The following is a 23,886-nucleotide window of genomic DNA, read 5'->3' on the forward strand; positions in this document are numbered from 1 at the left end:
CAAAAAACAGCAAACCCTCAAGCTCTCACTGTCTCCAAGCTTCAAGCCACCTGGGTCTCTGATACCATGTCAGAATGCACAGCAGAAAATGAGAATTGCTATGAGAAAGAAAACATAGAAGTATAGAAAGAGAGAAGCTGTATAAACTCTGCTATATACAACATGATCCGGTACAAAAACCAGTGGGGGGGCAAGGGTGGTATTTATACCACCCTGGGCTGCTGGTCGGCCAGCCACAAAACAACCGACAGCATTTGAGAGGTCCATGACTGGGAAAACCTCCAGTCATCTAGGACCATATCAGATCGGCCAACAATACAACAAGTCGGCCAGGAGAAAAGATAGTCGGCCATGAGAGAAGACAGTCGGCCCGCTCTATGGATCCCCCACGACTAGCAAAACTCGAGAAAAAATTGAGGAAAAATGGAGACTACTCCTAACTGGGCCGGCACAGAGGCCCTAAGTCCCTACTAAGTAATATGGTACAGACAGGAGATGACTGCTAGCACTCTCTCTCTCTCTCTCTCTCTCTCTCTCTCTCTCTCTCTCTCTCTTAATGACCTTATGCTAGAATCGTAGTGTAATGAGAATGCCTATGGGAATTAACTGGTCAATATGAGGAAGGTGTCACCATTTGGTCCGTCTCCATTTCTTGAGCCACTTCTATGGGACTGTCACTCCATAGAGCGGCCAGATTTGTGCCATGTTCACATGGGGCCAAGCCAGTGTCGCATGTGAAAGGGCCAGTCTTTTGGTGTCACATGGACGGGAGCTAGATTAGTGCCATTCGTGTAACCAGTGCTGCGTCACATGGACAGGAACAAGTTTCGTACCACCCGTGTGTGACTTGCTTCGTGCTGTATGGACGGGAGCTTGTTGGTGCCACCCGTGTATGGCCAGGATGGCGTCTTACCTATGGGACTGTCACTCCATAGGAAGACCAGGACATATTTTTATATTTCTGTCGTGCCAGTTTTGTGCCCGACAGGAACTTCTTGTACAAGTTTCATGAAAGGGAGATTCCGTCCATTATATGTGCACATGCATTTATGCGTGCATGCATAAATTTGTTTTTACATGACTTGTTTGCATGTGTCTGCCTGTTATGCCATGCCAGTACACTGGACGGGGACGCCTCCCAAGTGTACCGTGGAGTGCTGTTTGCTGACTCGATGGTGTGGTGTGTGAGCAGGTGGTAAGTATTATCATTTTTCCCTTTTCAAAATGTAAAAATTTATAAGTTATAGCCAACCTTAATATTTATAAGGCAATGTGTCCACACACATTTAAAAGAAGGGCTGGACATTTTCTAGTGTAGGTGCCCATAGTATTAAATGGGTATTAAGGTTTTATAACCTTTGATAAAGGCTTTGCATGAAACATTTTTTAGTACTTTTTCCCACGTGTGTGCTGGTGGTTTATTCTCTCCATCCCCTGCTGGCTGCTCTCTCTCTCCATCGCCCCTCTCCCCAAAAGGCTGAATTCAGTGTTGTACCTGCCTTACAGCCGTGTTGTACCCGCCTGAAGTTGCTGTTGTACCTGCAACTGTACCTACCTGCAAAGCTATACCCGCTTGCTGTACCTGCTGAACTGTACCTGTAGTACTTGCTGTACCTGCATCTGTACCAACAGTACTAACTGTACCTGCTGTACCTGCATGTGTACCAACAATACCTGCAATACTTATTGTACCTGCACCTGTACCAGCAATACCGACTGTACCTGTTGCTTGCACCCATTAGGAGTACAACAAAAAGGGAATGATCTTCTCTGCTGAGATTTGAATTAAAACCTTTGCCAGGTATTTGTTTCTATATTTTATTTCAAATTCAGATAAAAATTAAAGTTAAATGTTATTATTACAAGCGTTGTGTAGGCAAGCTTCACCTCCAGCTGCCTACACCTTAGAAGGCCATTGGGATAGTGATTTTTCCCATGATTGCCCTAACCGCGCCCTCACCTTTGGAGGAGCCAGTGGTCATGTGGGTATGAGGAAAAACAGGGAGCAAAGCTGACTTAGGAGCACCTGGTATTTCTCCCACCACGGTGCTTCACCTTGCCAGGCGTTAGTACGGGCGTGCCTGTTGGTGCACGGTCCCGGAAGACCAGTGAGGACAAGTGTTCACCCAGTGAAGATGGGAGACTGCCTGTGATTTGGTCTACTACGACAGTTGATTCTTCATCAACATAATCTTGTTGTATTTCATTGTTCTCACTCCATGTCATGGAGGAATCTGGCCTATCAAGACCGTGACACTTGTAAATATTTAAATACTCCAAGAAATACAAAATGTATTGAGGGGGGGGCCGGCCCTTTCCGGTGTTGGATAGGTGTCATCTCCAGATGGTGTCACGCTAGTGGCACAGCCTCTAGGCATTTTTGGGATTTATAGCATTCATTTCCATTTTTTCCTATTTACACATTTTTGGGTGGAGGAAAGGGTGGAGGAACTTTTCTAGAGATCCGTTCATCTTGTGCCTATATATATGAGGCATTGTAGTTTATTTCTAATCAAGTTGGCTAGTGGTTCATTGATGAGTTCTTGAGTACATTGTCTCTTCTCTCATCTCTTCTTTCTCACATGGTATCAGAGCAAGGTGGTGGCGCACATAGAGCCTCCTTATCCTTCTTCCTCTCTACCTATAGTCCTCTTCAACAACCCCGCTTTCAATGGCATTTTTTCATTTTTTGATTTTCTGCTAAACGAATGCGTTTCTGAGGATTGTGCCCGCTAGACCTACTGGAATCATCATGGTCTACAACTTAGCAGAAGAAAGTTTTCGCAAATTCCTCACCGTTTTTGAGTTATTCTTCGCAGACTGCCTGCATGCAGAATTTCTGCTTGCGTTTTTTGCAGAAGCCCTTACTCATCATCCTTGCACTCATTTAATGATGCAAAAGGCTTCAAACCAGCCCCTTACCTTCCTCTACAAGTGTGTTTTTAAAGCACTTCAATCCGAGTCCTACAACTCTACTTGCGGTGAAAACATTGCCAACTAGTTTTCCCTACATGCGGTAGCGTTTTTTGGAGGCTTCTTGTGGAGAGATTTGTAGCCATTTCTTGGCTGCGTTTTCATCATCAACTTCAGCCCTCTTCATGGTGTTTTGAGGTACATATTCATTCTCTTTTCTACACCTTTCTACCGGCTGAAAATTTCACTTTGCTACACACTTTGTGTTTGCGTTTTTGTGGACAATCAACTCCTCCATAGTCCTACCTAAGGCTACATTCTCAGCCCTCTTTTGGTGGTTTCTACAGAGTCTATTGGTTTATATATCGGCTGCGTTTTGTGGCTACGTTTTCGCACTATCTTTGTGCATATTTTGGAGATACTTCCTTGGTGGACAGCCCATCTATTGGCTGCATTTTTGGAGGTACGACACTTCTTCCCTTGTGTTTTCCCACCCTCCTCTCCCTATGGGATCTCGGAAGTCCTCTACTCCAAAAGACAAAGGCAAACTTGAAGATACTATGGATCCTACATCTCCTACGACGGTTGGACCGGCAACTACTACAACGGAAGTTGGTGCAATTCCTTCTTCAGTAGGTGCTTCTACTTTCTCTTTTCCATCATATCCATTACCTTCTACGGATCCTTTCTCTCTTTCTTCTTTGTCCTTTATGCCTTCCTATCCACATACTTCTATGCCCTCTATGGTATATCCCCCTACATCATCTATGCCTTTTATGGCAACTTCATCTACTATGCTACCTCCTTCTACTACTTCCACTACTACTTCTCTCCCCACTCAATCATATCAACCCTTTAACCCATTCACTCAATCTTTGAGCCTTCCAAGTCTTTCCGATTCACAAAAGCTTACCCCAAACAACTACCACACTTGGTCCTTGTTTATGCAACTTCTTTTGGAAAGCGCCGGGGTGTGGTCTATAATCACTTCTCCTCATATGGTGCCTTCTCAATATCAAACCTATATGGATGCACGGGCCAAAGCTTTACCTGTGCATGGCATGTCTACATCGGTTGTGTCTCAATTTCTTTCTACAAGGAGTATGGCTCAACAATTATGGCACGCTATACAAATGCAATATGGAAGACTTTCAACGGTTAAGATGGCCAAGTTGGAAGAAGATTTGGATAAGCTTTCTATCTCCGAATCCGACAACATAGTGAAGAAGCTTGGAGAATTCAATCGAATCAAGCGGCAACTTGAAGAGTTTGGTACATTGGTAAGCAATCCGGTCCACAAGCTACTTGGTAAATTGCCTTCTTCTTTTGAATCGTTCAAAGATAACATCTTTCTTCAAGTTCCTTTCCCTTCCTTTGAAGAGACTATGAGTCTTCTTCATGATAAGTGCCTTACTCGCAAGCAAAACAAAAAGGACTCGGCTTTTGTAAGCCAAGGCAAGGGCAAAGGCAAAGGCAAGGGGAATGATCAACGCAAAGGCTCTAATTCCAATGCTGAAGACTCTTCAACCAAAGGCGACAAGGACAAATCAAAGGATTTTTCCAAGGAGTGCACTTTCTGTGATCGTAGTGGCCATACCGAGGATCGTTGTTTTGCTAAGAAGGCGGCATCCAAGAAGGTAAAAGCTGAACTTGAATCCAAATCTAAGAGTTCTTCTACATCAACATCTTCTCACGACAAAGACAAAGACAAGAAGAAAGACGGTAACGCCAAGGTTGCATATGTTGCTATGTCTTCTACTTCTTCATGTGACACATCACTTGTGGTAATCAAAGATCTTGATACGCATGCTGCGGATGAGTGGATTGCCAACAGTGGTGCTACCTCTAACATGACGAATAGTTCTTCCTTATTGAAAAACCATAAGTCTATCATCAGTACACATTGGTGATGCTTCGTCTCTCCCTGTGATTGATATTGGTGATGTTTCTTTTGGAGATGCTATCTTACATGATGTTTTGCATGTACCTAAGATGTCTGCCAACTTAATTTCTATCTCTAAGGCTACTTCTAAAGGTCTTGGGGTTTACTTTGATGATGAAGTGATTGAAATCATTGATAGACAGTCACTTTCTTGTGTGGCACATGGTTATCAAAATGCTAAGCTTTATCATATAAGCTCTTTTATAGCACAGTTGCCACCACATGAGTCTCATCTTCATCAATTATTTGCTTCTCCTAAAGCACTTGTTTCTAATGAACATAGTGATCTATGGCATTTCCGCTTTGGCCATGTTCCTCTTGCTACTTTGCAACATCTTGTCTCACATGACATGGTTACAGGTCTGCCAAAGCTTCAGAAACCTCGCCATCACATTTGTTCTTCTTGTGCTTAAGGAAAGCAACATCGGGCTTCTTTTCCAGAGGAGGCTACTCATAGGGCGACACACATACTTGAGCTTATTCATGCTGATCTTGCAGGACCTATGGAAGTACAATCGCTTGGTGGATCTAAGTCTTACATGCTTCTTGTGGATGACTTCTCTCGCAAATCATGGGTTTATTTCTTACCTAAGAAGTCTGATGCTCTTTCTCATTTCAAGGTTTGGCTTGCCCAAATGGAGAATCAAGCAAGTCAAAAGGTATCTTTTCTCAGGACTAACAATGGAGGTGAGTTTACAGCATTTGAGGATTTTCTAGCTTCAAAAGGCATACAACGACAAACCACCATACCCTACACTCCTCAGCAGAATGGTGTGGTTGAAAGAAAGAATAGAACGGTGAAGGAAATGGCCCGCTCCCTCTTACATCATGCGAAGCTACCTTCCTCCTTTTGGGGTGAGGCTATAGCTACTTCAGTTTATCTTCTCAATCGCTCCTTACGAAAGCAGTGGACGGCATGACTCCAGAGGAGGCTTTCACAGGCCACAAGCCTACTGTTTCTCATTTTCATATGACTTTGGTTGTGTTGCTCATGTGCATGTGCCTTCTTCTAAGAAGGCACATGTGCATGTGCCTTCTTCTAAGAAGACTCTTGATGCTAAGTCAAAACCTATGATATTCACAGGATATGCTTCTCGCTCCAAAGGGTTCCGTTTTTGGGATCCTTCTCATGAGGATATTGTTCTTTCACGTGATGCCATCTTTGATGAGCATATTTTTGGTCTTGATGAGTTACCACCTTCTACATCTCTCTCAGATCCATTTCCATCTCTTGAGCTTGAGCCTCTCTCATTCCCTACAGTCTCATCCTCATCTACACCATCAGTTCCTACTTCATCCCCTCCATCCATTTCGATTCCGACACCTAGTACTTCATTGGATTCTACACGGACTTCTGGTCCTCCAAAATGGGTTTGCTCTCTACTTCAGGATTCAGGTATATCACTTTCAGATACTCAACAATCTACTACACGTGTCTTACGTACACGCCCTTCAGTAAATATTGCCTTGATGTCTCATATTGGTGATGTGTTTGAGCCTGAAACAGTTAAGGAAGCTCTTTCCTTACCACATTGGTGTGAAGCAATGCAAGCAGAGATTTCTTCTATTGAATCTAATAACACATGGCAGTTAGTTCCACGACCTTCACATAAAAAGGTCATTGGTGTTAAGTGGGTTTTCAAAGTCAAGTTTCATTCTGATAGTACTCTTGATAAGTACAAGGCATGACTTGTTGCTAAAGGTTATGCTCAAAAAGAAGGTGAAGACTTTAATGAAACTTTTGCTCCTACTGCCAGATATTCTACTATTCGTGTTGTTTTTGCTCTTGCTTCTTACTATGCCTGGCCTATATATCAAATGGATGTTAAATCTGCCTTCTTGAATGGAGATTTAGAGGAGGAAGTTTATGTGGCACAACCTGAAGGTTTTATTGCACAGGGTCATGAACATGATGTGTATTTATTACAGAAAGCTCTTTATGGTCTTAAGCAAGCTCCTCGAGCTTGGTATCAGAAGATTGACAGTTTTCTCCTTTCTCTACATTTTGAGAGGACTCATGCAGATCCTAATCTTTATGTGCTTATTGTGGATGATGATATATGCATTCTTGTGCTTTATGTGGATGATTTGACACTCACTGGCTCTAATTTGGACCTACTCAAATGGGTTCAAACTCAACTCACAACATCATTTGCCATGACTGATCTTGGTCTACTCCACTATTTTCTTGGTTTAGAAGTGTGGCAATTTGCTTCTGGCATCTTTCTTTGTCAAAAGAAGTATACTTTAAGGTTGCTTGAGAAATATGGCATGCATGATTGTGCATCACTCACTTGTCCCATGGATCCTAATTCAAAATTATCCAAAGATGATGATTCCCCTGAGGTTGATTCTACAGAGTATCACCAACTTATTGGTTCTCTACTTTATTTGGTTAACACTCGGCCAGATCTCTCCTATGCTATGAGTATTCTCAGCCAATTCTCTTCACAGCCTTGTCGATCTCATTGGCAGGCAGCTTTGAGGTTTCTTCGATATCTTCATGGAACTCTTGAGTATGGCATTTCTTATGCAGGTGGAGATACACTTATTGGTTACTCAGATTCTGATTGGGCAGGGTGTATTGATACTAGGCGTTCCATGTCAGGCTATTGTTTTATGCTTGGTAAAGGACTTGTTTCTTGGAAATGTCAAAAGCAGCGAATTGCTTCTTCTTCATCCACAGAAGCAGAGTACAAGTCATATCTTGATGCCACTTCTGAAACACTTTGGCTTCAGCAAATTCTGAACACCTTGGATGTTCATCTACTCCGACACTCATCTACTCAGATTCACAGAGTGCTATTGCTTTAGCCAAAAATCTAGTTATTCGAGGACGATCCAAACACATTGATGTTCATTTTCATTTTGTTCATGATTGGATTTCTGAAGGTCACATTCAGCTTGAGTATTGTCCTACCCAAGATAATGTTGCTAATTTGTTTACTAAGCCTCTTCCTCGACCTACCTTGGATTATCTTCTTCAGCGCGTTGGCGTTGGTCCTCCCATCTGGACCTGAAGAGAAGGTGTTGGATAGATGTCATCTCCAGATGGTGTCACGCTAGTGGCACACTCTTTAGCCTCTAGGCATTTTTGGGATTTATAGCATTCATTTCCATTTTTTCCTATTTACACATTTTTAGGTGAAGGAAAGGGTGGAGGAACTTTTCTAGAGATCCCTTCACCTTGTGCCTATATATATGAGGCATTGTAGTTCATTTCTAATCAAGTTGGCTAGTGGTTCATTGATGAGTTCTTGAGTACATTGTCTCTTCTCTCATCTCTTCTTTCTCACATCCGGTCCCAGTGCTGGTGTCATGTGTATATTGTCTTCCGATCTGTAGGCCTCCTGTAGGGAGCGGTCACATTGGTATCAGAGCCCGGTCGTCTCTCTTCCTCAAGAGGAGACACGGAGTTTTGAGATCGGAAGCAAGTACGAACACTTGACTCAATAGACAGCCAAGGCAACCCATTGGAAGTGCCGAATTCAAGGGGCCAATCAAGTGCTTCACGGAATTCCAATGCATTGCATGGAAGGCATAAGCCTCTAGAGAGAGTCTATGATAGTGCATTGATGGGACAGCCATCACGTGGTAAAGAACCCATGCATAAGGAAGAGCACAATGCATTGAGGGCTAAGTTGGAGCACATGAAGAGGCTCTTGCAGGCAAAAGAGCAAGAGCTGAAATTCTTGCATGAAGACCTCCATGTACAAAGTGTCATAGAAGCCAAGAAAGCTGATGCTATGGTGGACATGACTTTTGAGTCTATGGCTCGAGAAGTGGGCAAGAAGCCAAGGGAGTTGGCACTCTCTTATCTTATCCAAAAGGGTGACCTAAAAGAGGGAGAGGATGGACAACTTATGTTCAAGAATCCACCCCGTTTGAAGCATGGAGACCCAGCCTCTCAAAGGTTGAGATCATATTTGCATAAAGAAGAAGTATCGGTCACTTCTCGCCATGCATCCACTCCTCATGGCACAGGAGGAAACAGATTCATGCATGCTGAAGGCCATATGGATTCCAAGCATGTACATCATGGGGACAGTGGTCGGCATGCAAGCCAAAAGACCTTGCCTATTGAGTTGTCTCGTGGCGAGACAAGGCATCTTTCAACGAGGTCACATGCAGTGGGGCCACAAGAACCAAAGACCCATGTCACTTTGCTTAGTGAAACGCCTAAGATTGCCCATGAGCTCATGCAGAGAGAGCTGCCCCGTTGGACAAGGGCAAGAGAAAGAGGCAAGAACTTGAGCCTCATGCCAAAAAGCTCAAGGAGTTCAAGGCAGGGGACAAGTCAGTGAAGTTTGATGCCTATCATGGGAAATTTGATGCCTCTAAGGTGCTTGCTTTTGTGGCTCAGTTTGATATTACATTTAGTGAAGAGGACTTCACTAAGAAGTCCAAAATCCGTCATGCAAGCATGTTTTTGAAGGAGACAGCTGCCCATTGGTGGATCGTTGAAAAGACCACCAAAGACTCCATATGCACTTGGAAAGAGTTCAAGGACAGATTTTATGCCCAATTCTTGCCTCCAAATGCAAAGCATACACTCACCCTAAAGTGGGATAGACTTGACCAAAAGGATAATGAGAGTGTGCAGCAGTATGTGAGCAAATTTTGGAAAGTTTTGCTCGAGGTTACTCCTTTCATGCAACTCTCTGAGGATGAAAAGAAAAGAAAGTTTCGTTCCGGGTTGCAACCAGCCTATCGTTCGGACATCGAATTGCACCCGAAACACACTTTACAGCAGCTTATAACATCTGCTCTTGCTCTACGGTGCAATTGGTGCTCAAAATCAAGCAAGATCAAGGTGGTTCCAAGGGCAAAGAGAAGGCTATTCCAAACTTGCAAAAAGGTGGACAGCCACCTAAAAAGAGCTTTCGGGAAGTCCAGAAGGGAGGTAAAGCTGAAAATACCTCATCCAAGGATAATGGGCCAAAGAAGAACAAATTTGGCTTGACTCCCGAGCAAAGGGAGCAATATGCAAAGGAGGAGAAATGCTTTTCTTGTGGCAGTAAAGAGCATATGTTTAGGCAATGCCCCAATCGCAAACAAAAGCATGAGGCAAATGTGCATACACTTCCCGATGTGCAGGGAGACACGAAGCATGATGGTAAAGAGAGGATGGTATGTCAAATCAAGGATCAGCCCGCTCTATTTATGTTTGATGATTGTGCAACAGATAATTTCATCTCTACCCAAATGGCAACCGCCTTGGGCATTGAGGTTGAGGACATGGGGCCTCAAATTGAAGCAAAATTTGCCTTTGTTGGTAAAGAGGTACAGGTTACCCCACTTACTGGAAAGTTGCGCATACATATTCAGGGTTATCTTGATCATGAGCATTTCTTGGTTGCCCCTCTTAATGGATGTGATGTATTGCTTGGCAAGCCATGGAATCATAGGCTTGAGCCCCGCAAAGAGTACAAGACAAACAGAATTTCCTTTATGCATAAAGGCCGCATGCATGTTATTGATGCTGGCAAGGAAGGGGATTCTATTTCAGTTGTATCTCACATCCAGATTAATAAAGCAATGAAAAAGAGTCTTTCAGCGTACTTGGTTTTTGTTCGTGATAACATTGAACCAAGTCATGAAAATGTGGATGTTTTGACTCAGGATAGGCTGAATTTTCTTCATGCATACAAAGATTGTTTTGTTGATGCATTGCCAAGTGAACTACCTCCTCAAAGGCCCGAGGATCATCGCATAGATCATGTGCCAGGTAGTTCTCCACCTAACAAACCCGCATATCGTGTGAGTGCCGCACAACAAGAAGAGATTATGAAGCAGGTTAATGAGCTTTTGGAGAAAGGTTTGGTTCAGCCAAGCTCCTCACCTTTTTCCTCTTCCGTGCTTCTTGTACAAAAGAAGGATGGGTCATTCCGCATGTGTGTGGATTATAGAGCTCTAAATAAGCTCACTATCAAGAACAGATTTCCAATCCCGCGCATTGATGACATCTTGGATAAGCTTGATGGCTCGGCTTGTTTCAACCGTATTGATTTGAAGAGTGGTTATCACCAGATATGAGTGGTGCCAGAGGATGTAGGACAGCTTTTGGATTGTAAGAGTTTTTGGTGATGCCTTTTGGTCTCACCAATGCCCCAGCCACATTCAATCGTATGATAGATAGGATATTCCGACCCCATCGAAAATTCACAGGTGTATTCTTTGATGACATCTTGGTTTTCTCCAAGAATGAGCAAGAGCATAGGACTCGTTTAGCTACAGTGTTTGAAGAGTTACGGAAGCATAAACTCTTCATTAATGCCAAGAAAAGTGAGTTCTTTCTTTCAGAGATACACTATTTGGGCCATATTGTATCCAAGGATGGTGTAAGAATGGATCCTACCAAGATTGAAACCATTCGGAATTGACCAAAGTTGCAAAATGTACATGAGGTACATAGCTTTCTGGGGTTATGTTCATATTACAGGCGCTTTATAAGGCATTTTGCTATGATTGCCAGGCGCTTTATAAGGCATTTTGCTATGATTGCCATGCCTTTACATGATCTCACGAAGAAGAAAGCCACTTTTAAATGGACCTCAAAGGAGCAAGATGCCTTTTTGCAACTCAAGAATGCTATCATATGTGGCCCCGTCTTGATTGTTCCCGACTTGCAAAAAGCCATTCACAGTGGAATGTGATGCATGTGGGAATTGTATAGGGACTGTCCTAAATCAAGAAGGTCATGCAGTTGCGTAAGAGAGCCATCGATTGCATGATGCCGAGCTTCATATGGATATCTATGAGAAAGAGCTCTTGGTTGTAATTCATGCCTTAAAGATATGGAAACATTATCTTCTTGGGACTGAATTTGTAGTCCAGACAGATCATCAAAGCTTGAGATATTTTCTATTTCAAACAAAGCTTTCGGAGAAGGAGATGAGAATGGCAAACTTTCTTTCATGTTTCATTTTCAGATTGTACATACTCTGGGAAAGAAGAATGTAGTGGCAGATGCATTGTCTAGGAGGCCTTATGTGGCTACAGTTTCAGTGGCCTCTTATGGGGACTTATCTACCATGCGAGATTTGTATCTTTTGGATGTGATTTTTGCCATATATGGACTGATTTGATGGCTGGTCACTCACATGCCTCTTATGTGATCAAAGAGGGTTATCTTATGAAGGATAACTGCTTATGTGTGGTGAAGGATACGGGTCCAAAGGTTATGGAGGAATGTCACGCTCCACCTTATGCTGATCATAGAGGTATCATGCCTACTACACGCATGATTGAGAGATATTTCTTTTGGCCAAGCATGCGTAAAGACATTGAGGCATATATACGTGCATGTCTTACTTGCCCAAAGGTGAAATTTGATAGGCAAAAGCCTCCAGGTTTGCTTCAGCCATTGCCTATTCCCTCGCAGCCATGGGAAAGCATTACTATGGACTTCATTATGGATTTGCCTAGATCCCAGCATTGTGGACAAGTTTAGCAAGCAAGCTCACTTCTTGCCTGTCAAGAAAACCATTAAAGTTGATCATATGGTGAAGCTTTTTCTTGCTCACATATGGTATGCCACAATCCATCATCGGGGATAGAGATCCCAGGACTACGAGCCTCTTTTGGAGGGCTTTATTTGATAACATGGGCACTAAGCTTGAGTTTTCATCAGCTTATTACCCCCAAAACGATTGGCCAAAGTGAAGCTGCAAATTCAGCCGTGTTGGATTTGTTGAAGTGTTATGTGGTAGATCAAAAGACTGCGTGGGAGAAATATCTTCCACTTGTAGAGTTGGTTTACAAAAACACAGTTCATGCCTCCACGGGAAAGGCCCCGTTTGAGATTATTTATGGCACAGTGGTCTTGCCACCCATCCTTCGTACAAAGGATGAGATTTTTGCAGCTAATGAGTATGTGCGTGACTTTGATATAGCCTTTGCTCAGGTGCGGAAAGCCCATGCAAGGTCACAAGACAAGCATAAGAGGGCTGCTGACAAGCATAGAAGGGACATGCAAGTCAAGGAGGGTGATTGGGTATTGCTGAAATTTGAGAAAGCTAGGCTTCGGAAAAGGTTAGGACAAGAGGGATCATATCCAAAGCTTTCTACTCGATATTATGGACCCTTCAAAGTGATCGACAAGATCAATGAAGTGTCTTTCAGGCTTGCTTTACCCAGCCATTGGAAGATTCACAATGCTTTTCATGTGAGTCTTTTGTGGAAGTATGTGGGGCCAGATCCAGAGGAGTCTGTCACAGAAGATCCACCGGAAGTTGATGAGCTTAAGAAGATCCTTCAGCCAGAGCAGATTGTATTTCACAAGGAGATAAAGTTACCACATGGGAAGCTTTCTAGGAAATACCTTGTGAAATTTAAAAATTATTTACCAATTGATGCAAAGTGGATAGACGAGGATTATTTTGTTGACTATCCTCAGCTTAAAAATTATTTGCCAATTGATGCAAAGTGGGTAGACGAGGATTATTTTGTTGACTACTACCCTCAGCGTTTGCAAACATATCTTGAGGCTTTTCAGTTGCGGACAACTCTTTAGAAGCCCGGAGGGATGTCACCATTTGGTCCATCTCCATTTCTGGAGCCACTTCTATGGGACTGTCACTCCATAGAGCGGCCAGATTTGTGCCATGTTCACATGGGGCCAAGCCAATGTCCCATGTGAAAGGGCGAGTCTTTTGGTGTCACATGGACGGGAGCCAGATTAGTGCCACCCGTGAGTGACCAGTGCTGCGTCACATGGATGGAAACCAGTTTCGTACCACCCGTGTGTGACTTGCTTCGTACTGTATGGACGGGAGCCTGTTGGTGCCACCCGTGTATGGCCAAGATAGCGTCTTACCTATGGGACTATCACTCTATAGGAAGACCAAGACATATTTTTATATTTCTGTCATGCCAATTTTGTACCCGACAAGAACTTCTTGTACAAGTTTCATGAAAGGGAGATTTCGTCCATTATATGTGCACATGCATTTATGCCTGCATGCATAAATTTGTTTTTACATGACTTGTTTGCGTGTCTGCCTGATATGCCGTGCCAATACACTGGACGGGGACGCCCCCAGTGTACCATGGAGTGCTGTTTGCTGACTCGGTGGTGTGGCGTGTGAACAGGTGGTAAGTATTATCATTTTTCCCTTTTCAAAATGTAAAAATCTATAAGTTATAGCCAACCTTAATATTTATAAGGCAATGTGTTCACACACATTTAAAATAAGGGTTGGACATTTTCTAGTGTGGGTGCCCATAGTATTAAATGGGTATTAAGGTTTTATAACCTTTGAAAAAGGCTTTGCATGAAACATTGTTTAGTACTTTTTTCCACGTGTGTGGCTAGTGGTTTTTTCTCTCCATCGCCTGTTGGCTGCTCTCTCTCTCCATCGCCTCTCTCCCCAAAAGGCTGAATTCAGTGCTATACCTGCCTTACAACTATGTTGTACCCGCCTGAAGCTACTGCTGTACCTGCCTGCAGGGCTGCACACACCTATTGTACCTGCAATTGTACTTGCCTGTAGGGCTACACACGCCTACTGTACCTGTAGTTGTACCTGCCTGCAGGGCTGCCCACGCCTACTATACCTACAGCTGTACCTACCTGCAAGGCTGCACCCGCTTGCTGTATTTGCATCTATACTTGCCTGCAGAGCTATACCCGCCTGTTGTACCTACATTTGTACCTGTTGAACTTTACCTGCATCTGTACTTGTTGAACTGTACCTGCAGTACTTGTTGTACCTGCATCTGTACCAACAATACTAACTGTACCAACAATACCTACAGTACTTACTGTACCTGTACTTGCAATACCTGCTGTTTGCACCCATTAGGAATACAACAAAAAGGGAATGATCTTCTTTGCTGCTGAGATTTGAATTAAAACCTTTGACAAGTATTTGTTTCTATATTTTATTTCAAATTCAGATAAAAATTAAAGTTAAATGTTGTTATTACAAACTTTGTATAGGCAAGATTCACCTCCAGCTTCCTACACCTTAGAAGGCCATTGGGATGGTGATTTTTCCCATGATTGCCCTAACCGCGCCCTCACCTTTAGAGGAGCCAATGAAGGTCATGTGGGTATGAGGAAAAACAGGGAGCAAAGCTGACTTGGGAGCACTTGGTATTTCTCCCACCGCAGTGCTTCACCTTGCCAGGCGTTAGTACGGGCGTGCCTGTTGGTGCACGGTCCCGGAAGACCATGAGGGCAGGTGTTCACCCAGTGAAGGTGGGAGATTGCCTGTGATTTGGTCTACTACGACAGTTGATTCTTCATTGACAAAATCTTGTTGTATTTCATTGTTCTCGCTCCATGTCATGGAGGAATCTGGCCTATCAGGCCCGTGACACTTGTACATATATAAATACTCCAAGAAATACAAAATGTATTGAGGGGGGGGCGGCCCTTACCGGCCCCAGTGCTGGTGCCATGTGTATATTGTCTTCCGATCTCTAGGCCTCCTGTAGGGAGCGGTCACAGAAGGCTTGTGGGCTGTGACTCTCTATAGTGGGCTGTGTAGGTAGCCTAATTCAGGTGGTCTAGAATGTTTTAACCATAGGGGAGCTCGAGCACAATTAATTAAAACTTGGGAACCTAAGCTTTTTTCCCAACATTCTCAACCTTGCAAAACCAAACCACCAACCATTTTTGAGGCAACCGTGCAGTTACCACATCCAAGCAACCTGAAGCAGTCAAAAAACTCAAAGGGAATTGTGACATGCAAGCAGAAGCTGATCCTGATTAACACTAATTAATCAATATAAATACAAACTGGAAAAGACCATAGAGACCTAAACCAATGTATATTGCCGAAACATGAATATATAGGAGTCCACATATCTACAGTAAGATCTGAAAATGCATGATGTGCAGCCCTAGTGGATACTGCAAACTCTTGCTCCCCTAGTAGCAGTAGTGATGGCAGTGGTGGTGGTGGTGGTGGTAGCAGTAGTAGGCAGCAGCAGCAGCAGTGGTAGCAGTGGTAGCAGCAGGAGCAAGAGCAGGGGCAGGAGCAGAAGCAGTCGTAGCAGCAGGAGCAAGAGCAGGGGCAGGAGTCGTAGTAGTAGCAGCAGCAGTAGCAGTAATAGCAACAGTAGCAGGAGTAGCAGCACCAGCAGCAGCAGTAGTAGTAGTAGCAGGAGCAGTAGTAGCACGAGTAGTAGTAGTAGAACGAGCAGTAGCAACAGTAGCAATAGTAGTAGGAGCTCTAGTAGCAGTAGTAGGAGCAGAAGCAGTAGCAGTAGGAGCAGGAGCAGTAGTAGCAGGAGCTGTAGTAGCAGGAGTAGTAGGAGCAGTGGCAGCAGCCACAGAGTAGGAGGAGGAGGAGCAGTAGCAGTAGCAGTAGTGCTGCTGCTGCTGCTCATCCTCCTGCCGCTCCTCCTCCTCCTCCTGCTACTACTACTCATATCCTTTAGCCAAAAAAACTTAATGATGAGGCTCATGACTAGAGGATAAATGGTTATGTCTAGCAAGTACCCTTCACTCATGCTCACACTCTGAATCTCTTTGAACACTATGTGCATCTGAAACCAAAATTCCACCCCTATCTTATACATATTTGATTCACAACGTTGGCCTTGCATTTTTTTTATGGTTACTCTGTATTTATATAGTTGTTTCTTTTTAACTTGCCATTGGGCATGACAGATGTTTAATGATACGCCACACAAACACACCCGTACACAAAAAACAACGAGAGAAAAACCAAACCGCCTGCACACAAACAGCAGCAAAAAGAGATTCCTCTCTGTGGGATCCTCATAAATGACCTCAAGCACTTATGGCAGTTGCTTGGCAGGTTTCACAGGCAGCAGTTTGACTTACGGCTTGGCTTCTTGACCATCAAAGGGATTAACTTCCGACTCCATCAACATGTTTCCCAATACCAAGTACCTATGATCAATCCAAAGTTAGAACAAGTCAAGGCCTAAAACCCACCAGAACAAATCTCTTCAGAGTTAAACAAAGAAGAATGGATAAAAACATCAAAAAAAAGTTACAAACATGCTATTGAATACAATCCATCTGAGTCAACCGCATCTCTAACCTGTTACCAATGAACCAACGTAACCTCATCTCAAATCTGTTGCCTACGATCCTCTTTCCCAAAGACCATTGAATTTCTAGCGAATCAATCAACTACTAGAGTGGAAGCAATGTCCATGAGCCTCCAAGAGCCCATCAAATGCAGAATTCCTGGAGTACCTTTTACGGCTATTAATTGTCAAACAAGGCAGAATGTACCCTCCATGGTACAGGTGAAAACAGAGGAAGCCTTGTAGGTTGCAATGATGATGACTAATGAAGAGCACCAAAAAATTTCTAATGATAAATCTCTTCTATCCATCAAAATTTCTAATGATAAATCTCTTCTATTCATAATGAGATTATGCACATTGAAAAGTCCGTACATACTTGAAAGTCTCTTCTATCCATAAAAAATTCTAACGATAAATCTCTCCTATCCATAATGAGATTATGCACATTGAAAAAGTCCATACATACTTGAGACATTGAATGCGCCGATGTGTTCCCGCTTCATCATAATTCTTAAAAGCTTCAAAAAAGTCTGTAGCTGCCTCGGCCCATTGCCTTTCTGCCATGTGCATTTTCCCTCCACACTCACGTATGATCCCCATGATACGTGGATGAGGAATTGCTGATTTGATGGCCAATGCCTGTGAATACAATTGCTGCAAGAGCAAAGCAAAGGAAATGGATATTAGTTGCAACAGGATTGTAATATCACGTCATGCTCTCTGATACAAATGCTGTCCAAGAATCATGCATTATACTGACCCAAATAATTCCAACATAAAAGAAAGTGCAATCTAGACTACTGTCAAAGCGATTGTGAACTTCATCATGCTACTCACCTCAACATTGCCCGAACCCATCGTTACAAGATGTCCAATATAGTTTATGTCCATATACCACGTCAAGAAACCTAATGCTATGAACTTATATCATGGCCAACTTCCAAGTCATCCATTTTCCTATGATATATACCCTTGACAATGACTAGCACCGTCAAATATAAACCAATAAGCAATCATGACAGTTCTATCGTATAACAAATTCAGTTGTTGGAACTTGGTACAATAAGTTAAAACTCAAGCCTATAGTTCAGATACGTCAGTTTGTTTTGCTCATTTTGAAAAACACCCAAGCAAGCTCCTAGAATCCGTTCACTGCAACAATCCCTAGATATTCTCAAAATTTGTTGGGATTTGAGTTCTAGATATCCATGTCACACAATGTCCACCCTACACACTCAAAAAATCCAAGATTATATCTTGGCTTAGTTGTGTATTATGATGCAGCGGTGTCCTAAAACTTCAAGACATTCCTCTTAGAAAGACCCACATCATGGGTTCCATTTAAAGCATTTGCATCATATCTAGCATTGCTGCCGCTCTAGTGAGGGTGTTTCTGTTCCCAAGCAAGTTTGCCATTAGATGTGAAATTCTGTGTCTTGTGGTGTATGGATCACCCAATTCCAGTATTCGTGGATCTTGACATGGGCATGGGAGGTTGCTTCCGGAAACTCGTAGTTTTCTCCTCATTTCCTTATGCATGCTATCATTGCAAGAAAATTGAACACTATGCGAGGGAATGTATGGCAAAAGTGGATGACAAGAGAAGAGAGACAGCAGCACCGCAAAGGGAAGAGGCTTCAGGCTTGGCAGCCTTGGGGTCACCAAGGGGAAAGGAGGGTGACTGAGGCCTGGTAGGAGGACATGGAGAAGAGTTAACACCCGAAGGGCCTGAGAAGATGATGTCTTTGCCTCTTCAGGACCCGGTGGAGCCTCAACAGAAGATGTATGGCTTTGCAATAGAGAAGAGGTAGGTGAAACATTGAAGTGAAGTGTTGGGCCTCAAGTACTCTCAATTCTGCAGTATACAGGTGCTACCATTCGCTAGAGTGTTTGGGGGTTTTTTTAATGTCATGATGGAGCTCATGCCATGGGCAGAATATTGTCTCTTGTCGACTGGACACAGATGACTTGTGTATTGTATATTTCTTACTAGTATAACACACACACACACACACATTTATATATATAAGTATTAAGGAGCCAGCTCATGACACTTGCCCCTGTTCTCCCAGAAGTGATGTTTCATTTTCTTCTTTTACCCAAGAGAAGTTACTTTTAGCAGTAAAGAAAACATATATCTCATATAGCAGATAACAACCTTCTAAACCTAAACACGCAAAACTCTAAAGAAAAAGGAAGGGGAAGGGAAGGAGGAGAGAGGGGAGGGGGGGGGGGCGGATGGGGGGCATCTGGAAGTGATAATACAATCCGAGGAAATGTGAGCAAATTAGGAAGGTTTTAGGGCTGGCAGATTTTGTGAGCTGGGATAGCATCATTCAGTGTCAGTGAGGTAACATCAAAGTTAAAATGTTTTTTTTTTTTAAAAAGCACGCAAAAATGTAAAAAATGATCGCATATCCAAGATCACAAAAAAATTTCCCCCAAATATCTAGAGTTCAAAAAACGCTCACAAAATTTTTTTAAAGCTCGCAAAAATATTCTCCGGTTGAGAATACCTGACAGTGATCCATGTGTACGTAGGTCTACCAAGGTTAGATATCTAGTTGACAAGTTGATGTATGATATGGGCATACACAACTCATCATTTACATCTATGGTCAAAGCCATTCAAGAGATAGAGCCTACATGTTGTTAGGAAAGGTGCACATCCATGGGCCATGCCCATGAAACTGAACACGCCCAGAACCTGAAAGCAAAAAGAAGCCAGACAACAGACATAGACGATCGTTGGAGGAGAAGCAGTGGCTGCCCAGAGGTGTGCCTTTGGAGGTGGGTAGGGCAGCTCAGGTTTAAGGCTGTTTTAGATGGTCATGGGCACCCAAAGCAGCCTGCCAAAGTGACCTGATGTGGGGGCCTGGGCAGTGGACTAAAGGACTAAAGGCCCCACAAAAGGGGTGTAAGTGGTGCCCCCTTTATCAGACCAATCAGCAGTCGGCATGATCCTGCCAGCAGGAACTTGGAAGGGAGGGAAGCCAATAAATAAGCCCCTCAACTCCCTCATTTCTCATCGTGCATGCCCTCCTGCACCTGGTGTTGAAAAACATGTACCTTCAACAGTCACTTTGCAGCCTGCAAAGACCATAAATCAGTAGCCGCAGCAGCCCACTCCTTCACAGCAGACAAAACAATGGCAATACCAAACCAACCTACGTGGAAGCCACTAAAATTAGACAGTTTTGTGGCTTGGTGAAAACACACGAAAGCATCGTGAGGTTGTTACATCCCGATCGGCCTAGGTCAGGACATAGGTTAACCCAAGGTGGGGGGTGTGTGCTAACCCAGGTTAGGGTTAAGGCTTTATCAAGGCGTGGGGACTTGGAGGGTTCACACGTGGGCTAAGGGCACTAGCAGGATGACGTCTGGATTGACCATGGGCTTCAATTAATAGCCAAGGGCTAGTTATAGCTAAAAGCTTATAAATAAAGCCTAAAAGCTAAAAAAACAAAGCAAGAGCCAATAATAGCAATTTTATTGCTATATAAGTGACCTTGGGGGCACTTAAGGGTCATTAGAGGTATCAAAGTGGCCGAGCGTGCAAGACCTCAGGGCCATGGAGCTGCGAGCGGCTAGCTTGGCCTAGTGGTATGGGACACCAGGTTGGGGTCAGCTGGGCTTGGCATGCTCACAGAAATCACACCTCAGGCTGAGGGTGGTTTGTACCCTCGTGCAGTATGATTTGGCAAGAAAGCCAATGCTTTCTCTGCATGAATGTGCGGAGAGGCAAAGACAAGGGAGTCCCATGCATGGATGTGCAAGGGACGGAAGAACGCCAAAAAGCATGAGACGTGCAAGCAACAGAAGAAGGTGAAAACCATGAGATGTGCAGGCTGGACAGCAAGCCATTTGGTGCCTAAAATTCCAGACCAAACCCATCTCTGGTCGTACAACCCTAATGCACAAGGGTACAGCCCTTTGTTGGTCGACTAGCATCCCATGGCAGCCATGAAACTAGGTGCCCACAGGCCAGTTCCTTTCTCTAGAAGGCGGCCAGAAATGAGGAAGCCAGGTGGTGCTCATGGGCAGCCAAAGGAGGGGGGGTGTACGGCCGCAAGGGAGTGTTGATGAGCGGCAACAGGAGGGGTGTGTGGGTGGCCAGAAAGGAAGGCGCATAGGGCTGCCAGTCGCGGATAATGGGGGCCAGTCAGAAAGAGTCAACAGTGCAGGGAAAAGGACGCCTGAAAAACAGGCATGGCCAAGAAGCAGCACCAGGGTGATGCGCGGAGGGCTGCTGTGTGGTCAGGAGCGCGAGCATCTGTACAATCAGGGCGGGCAGTGTGGGCAACCATGCGGGTAGTGTAGGCAGCCATGCGGGCAGCATACATGTTCAGCCCCCTCAAAGATGGCATTTCCATTGCCCTGTTCATTTTCCATAACTATGGTTCTAAGTTCATTGCCGCATGTCGTGGACCTTTCCAATAAGTCCCAAAACAACAGCTTCCAATTATCTGGCCCTTGTCATTGTCCATCTTATATTAAACTGCTTAAACTTGATATTTCAATTCATAGGCCATTTAACTATCCCGCCCGTGTCACCAACTAAACACAAGTTCACTTTCTCAAACCGCTAAAACAAATGCTAAGACTTTTGAACCATTCAAAGATGGCATTTCCATTGCCCTGTTCATTTTCCATAACTATGGCTCTAAGTTCATTGCCGCATGTCGTGGACCTTTCCAATAAGTCCCAAAACAACAGCTTCCAATGATCTGGCCCTTGTCATTGTCCATCTTATATTGAACTGCTTAAACTTGATATTTCAATTCATAGGCCATTTAACTATCCCACCCCAGTCACCAACTAAACACAAGTTCACTTTCTCAAACCTCTAAAACGAATGCTAAGACTTTTGAACCATTCTTCCATTCTCAAAATTGGTTTCTTACGCTGTACAACTGGACTTGGTGACAGAACATGCATGCTTTTGAACAACTTAAAGGATTCTCAGATTGACACTACCCATCAGAAGGCATTACACATGAAGGAAAGATCTACCCCCCGCCCCCATCCAAGCTCCTTCCCATCCAATGGTGGCAGGGAATGATGTGTAAAAGCCCTGATTCGAAACCAAAAGGAAGCTCACGAGAATGATTCAAGAACTGATGATAGTTTTGAGGAAAACCTTCAAATTTTTGTTATTCTTTGTCTCCGTGTACATCTGTATTTCGATGGCATACACCTCTAACAATTGCGTGCCCTTTTTCTGGTCATCCAAGCCATCCTCTGTTTGACAAGACTTGTGAAGCTCCCGCAATATCTGCTAGCCAACAAGGGTTCAGGCCACATGCCCAAAATGCCCTAAAATTTTGGCAAAGTGTGTAAGGACAAAAAAGATAATCAACCTTATTCATCCGGACATACTCGCCCATATCAAACCAGAGTTTGCATAGCTTCAAGTTGGTTTTGAACCAGAGTCTCTGCAAGGAATTATTATCACAAACCACAACACGATTGCATTAGTATCAATAAGCATGGAATCCAAAACCAAAAACCTTAAAGGCGCCAACATTTCAAAGTGGATAGTCTCACACCCAACAGCCAGGGTAGTTTGTTTTGGTGGGGTTGTAGCAGGAAGGAAAGATTGGGATTTGGGCGGGAGCGGGCGCCAGGGGGAGGGGGGGGGGGCGCGTGGAAACGTTTGGAGGGGTATATGTATGCAAGCAAGCATGCAGCATGCCATACATCATTTTTCGCCTCCTCGAGAGAGCTGAGAGTGGTTTGATAAAAGTCCTGAAGTAGTTCCAAGTGCTCACTTGCACTTCCTGACACGATGTCCAGAATATTATTGATACACTTCTCACTGTAGTTTCGGGTGACAGCTGATTTGATGTATGTGAGCATCTCCCTGTATGCATTCATCATTTGCTCGTAGTTGGTCAAACGATAATGTAGCTTGACAGTTTGCTTCAAGGCTTTGAAACCCCTGCAAATTTATAACAATATATTTATGTAAAAATAAAGCATATGAATAGATGTCTTGGTTTTGCAGAAGTTGAAACAGTTACCATTCACCCTTTTCCTCTTCCATTTTGACCACCTCAGCAAAGCCCAACAATGCACTCTGAGGATCGGTCTCCACGAGGCCTGCAAATTGGTATCAGTAAGTTGAGATGAACGTGTGGCAGCACAAACAAACCCTGGTTATTTAATCTTAGCTATGCCATTGCTATGGCAAACAAACCCCCATCAAACAAGCTATACCATAGCTATGGGCAAAAACAAACATGATTAAACAAGCTATGCCATAGCTACTGCAAGCAAACCTTGATCAAACAGGCTATAAGCTATGTCTAGCTATGGTAAACTAACCCTCACCACTCAAGACAAGGTAAAATTATAGCTAATCATTACCCTTAGAGTTGTAATACTGGTTTTCGACATCAACATCCTGCTCTTCTGGCTCTTCGTCAGAATACTCAAATCCATAATCTTCCATATCTGCATCTCCACAATACAGGTATAGCAAGTTCTAAGGCAAAAACTCAAGCCAAGCATAGACAGTGGAACGCTGAGGCGATTGAAGAAGAAGACGGAGCTTACCTGAACCCATGGCTGCCAAGATTTACACTTCACAATTCACAATAAAAACTCTCTCTCTCTCTCTGCGTGTCTCTTCGTCTGCTTCTTGCATTTGGTCGTGCGTACTTCAATTTTTTTCCAGATACTATGGTTACCATCTTCATCTTCTTTTTGTATTCAAACATATTACCGTAAGATTTTTTTTAAATACAAATTTTGTATTTCAATTGTTATTATTACTTTTCTTTTCAGTATTTCAATATACTACTTTATTTCTATATGCTATATTTCAATATACTATTTATTTCTAAATGCTATATATGTTTTTTGTTGGACAAAATAGCCTTGTGGCATTCCTCATCTTCACTCCCTGACTTTGGGTAAGGAAGTGGGTAAGGAAGTCAGGTGAGTGGGGCACTACTTGTTCAAGGTGTGTAACTGAACATGAACCTTACTTTGCCAATCCCTCCCTCATCTCA

The 23,886-nt window shown here is 43.5% G+C and overlaps 1 protein-coding gene across 5 annotated transcripts in view; it reads right to left on the reverse strand.

Annotated features, from left to right (window-relative positions):
- Positions 1–23,588, reverse strand: part of LOC147631078 (COP9 signalosome complex subunit 2-like) — a 43,037-nt gene extending 19,449 nt beyond the window's left edge. For 4 of the 5 annotated variants that reach the window (XM_086809410.1, XM_086809409.1, XM_086809408.1 and 1 more), the window contains exons 1-8: positions 23,429–23,588; positions 23,240–23,326; positions 22,894–22,972; positions 22,571–22,811; positions 22,231–22,305; positions 22,011–22,145; positions 17,337–17,524; positions 16,656–16,724 (exon numbers count right to left, since the gene is read on the reverse strand). In XM_086809410.1, coding sequence (XP_086665536.1) covers positions 16,656–16,724; positions 17,337–17,524; positions 22,011–22,145; positions 22,231–22,305; positions 22,571–22,811; positions 22,894–22,972; positions 23,240–23,326; positions 23,429–23,438 — 884 coding nt within the window. In that variant the 5' untranslated portion in view covers positions 23,439–23,588. The remainder of the gene's footprint in view (positions 1–16,655; positions 16,725–17,336; positions 17,525–22,010; positions 22,146–22,230; positions 22,306–22,570; positions 22,812–22,893; positions 22,973–23,239; positions 23,327–23,428) is intronic. The other variant, XM_086809412.1, reaches the window with a different exon arrangement.
- Between the last annotated feature and the right edge of the window lie 298 nt (positions 23,589–23,886).

Source organism: Cibotium barometz, chromosome 15, assembly GCF_041138505.1.
Source record: "Cibotium barometz isolate CiBa-2024 chromosome 15, ASM4113850v1, whole genome shotgun sequence".
NCBI classification, from domain to species: domain Eukaryota; kingdom Viridiplantae; phylum Streptophyta; class Polypodiopsida; order Cyatheales; family Cibotiaceae; genus Cibotium; species Cibotium barometz.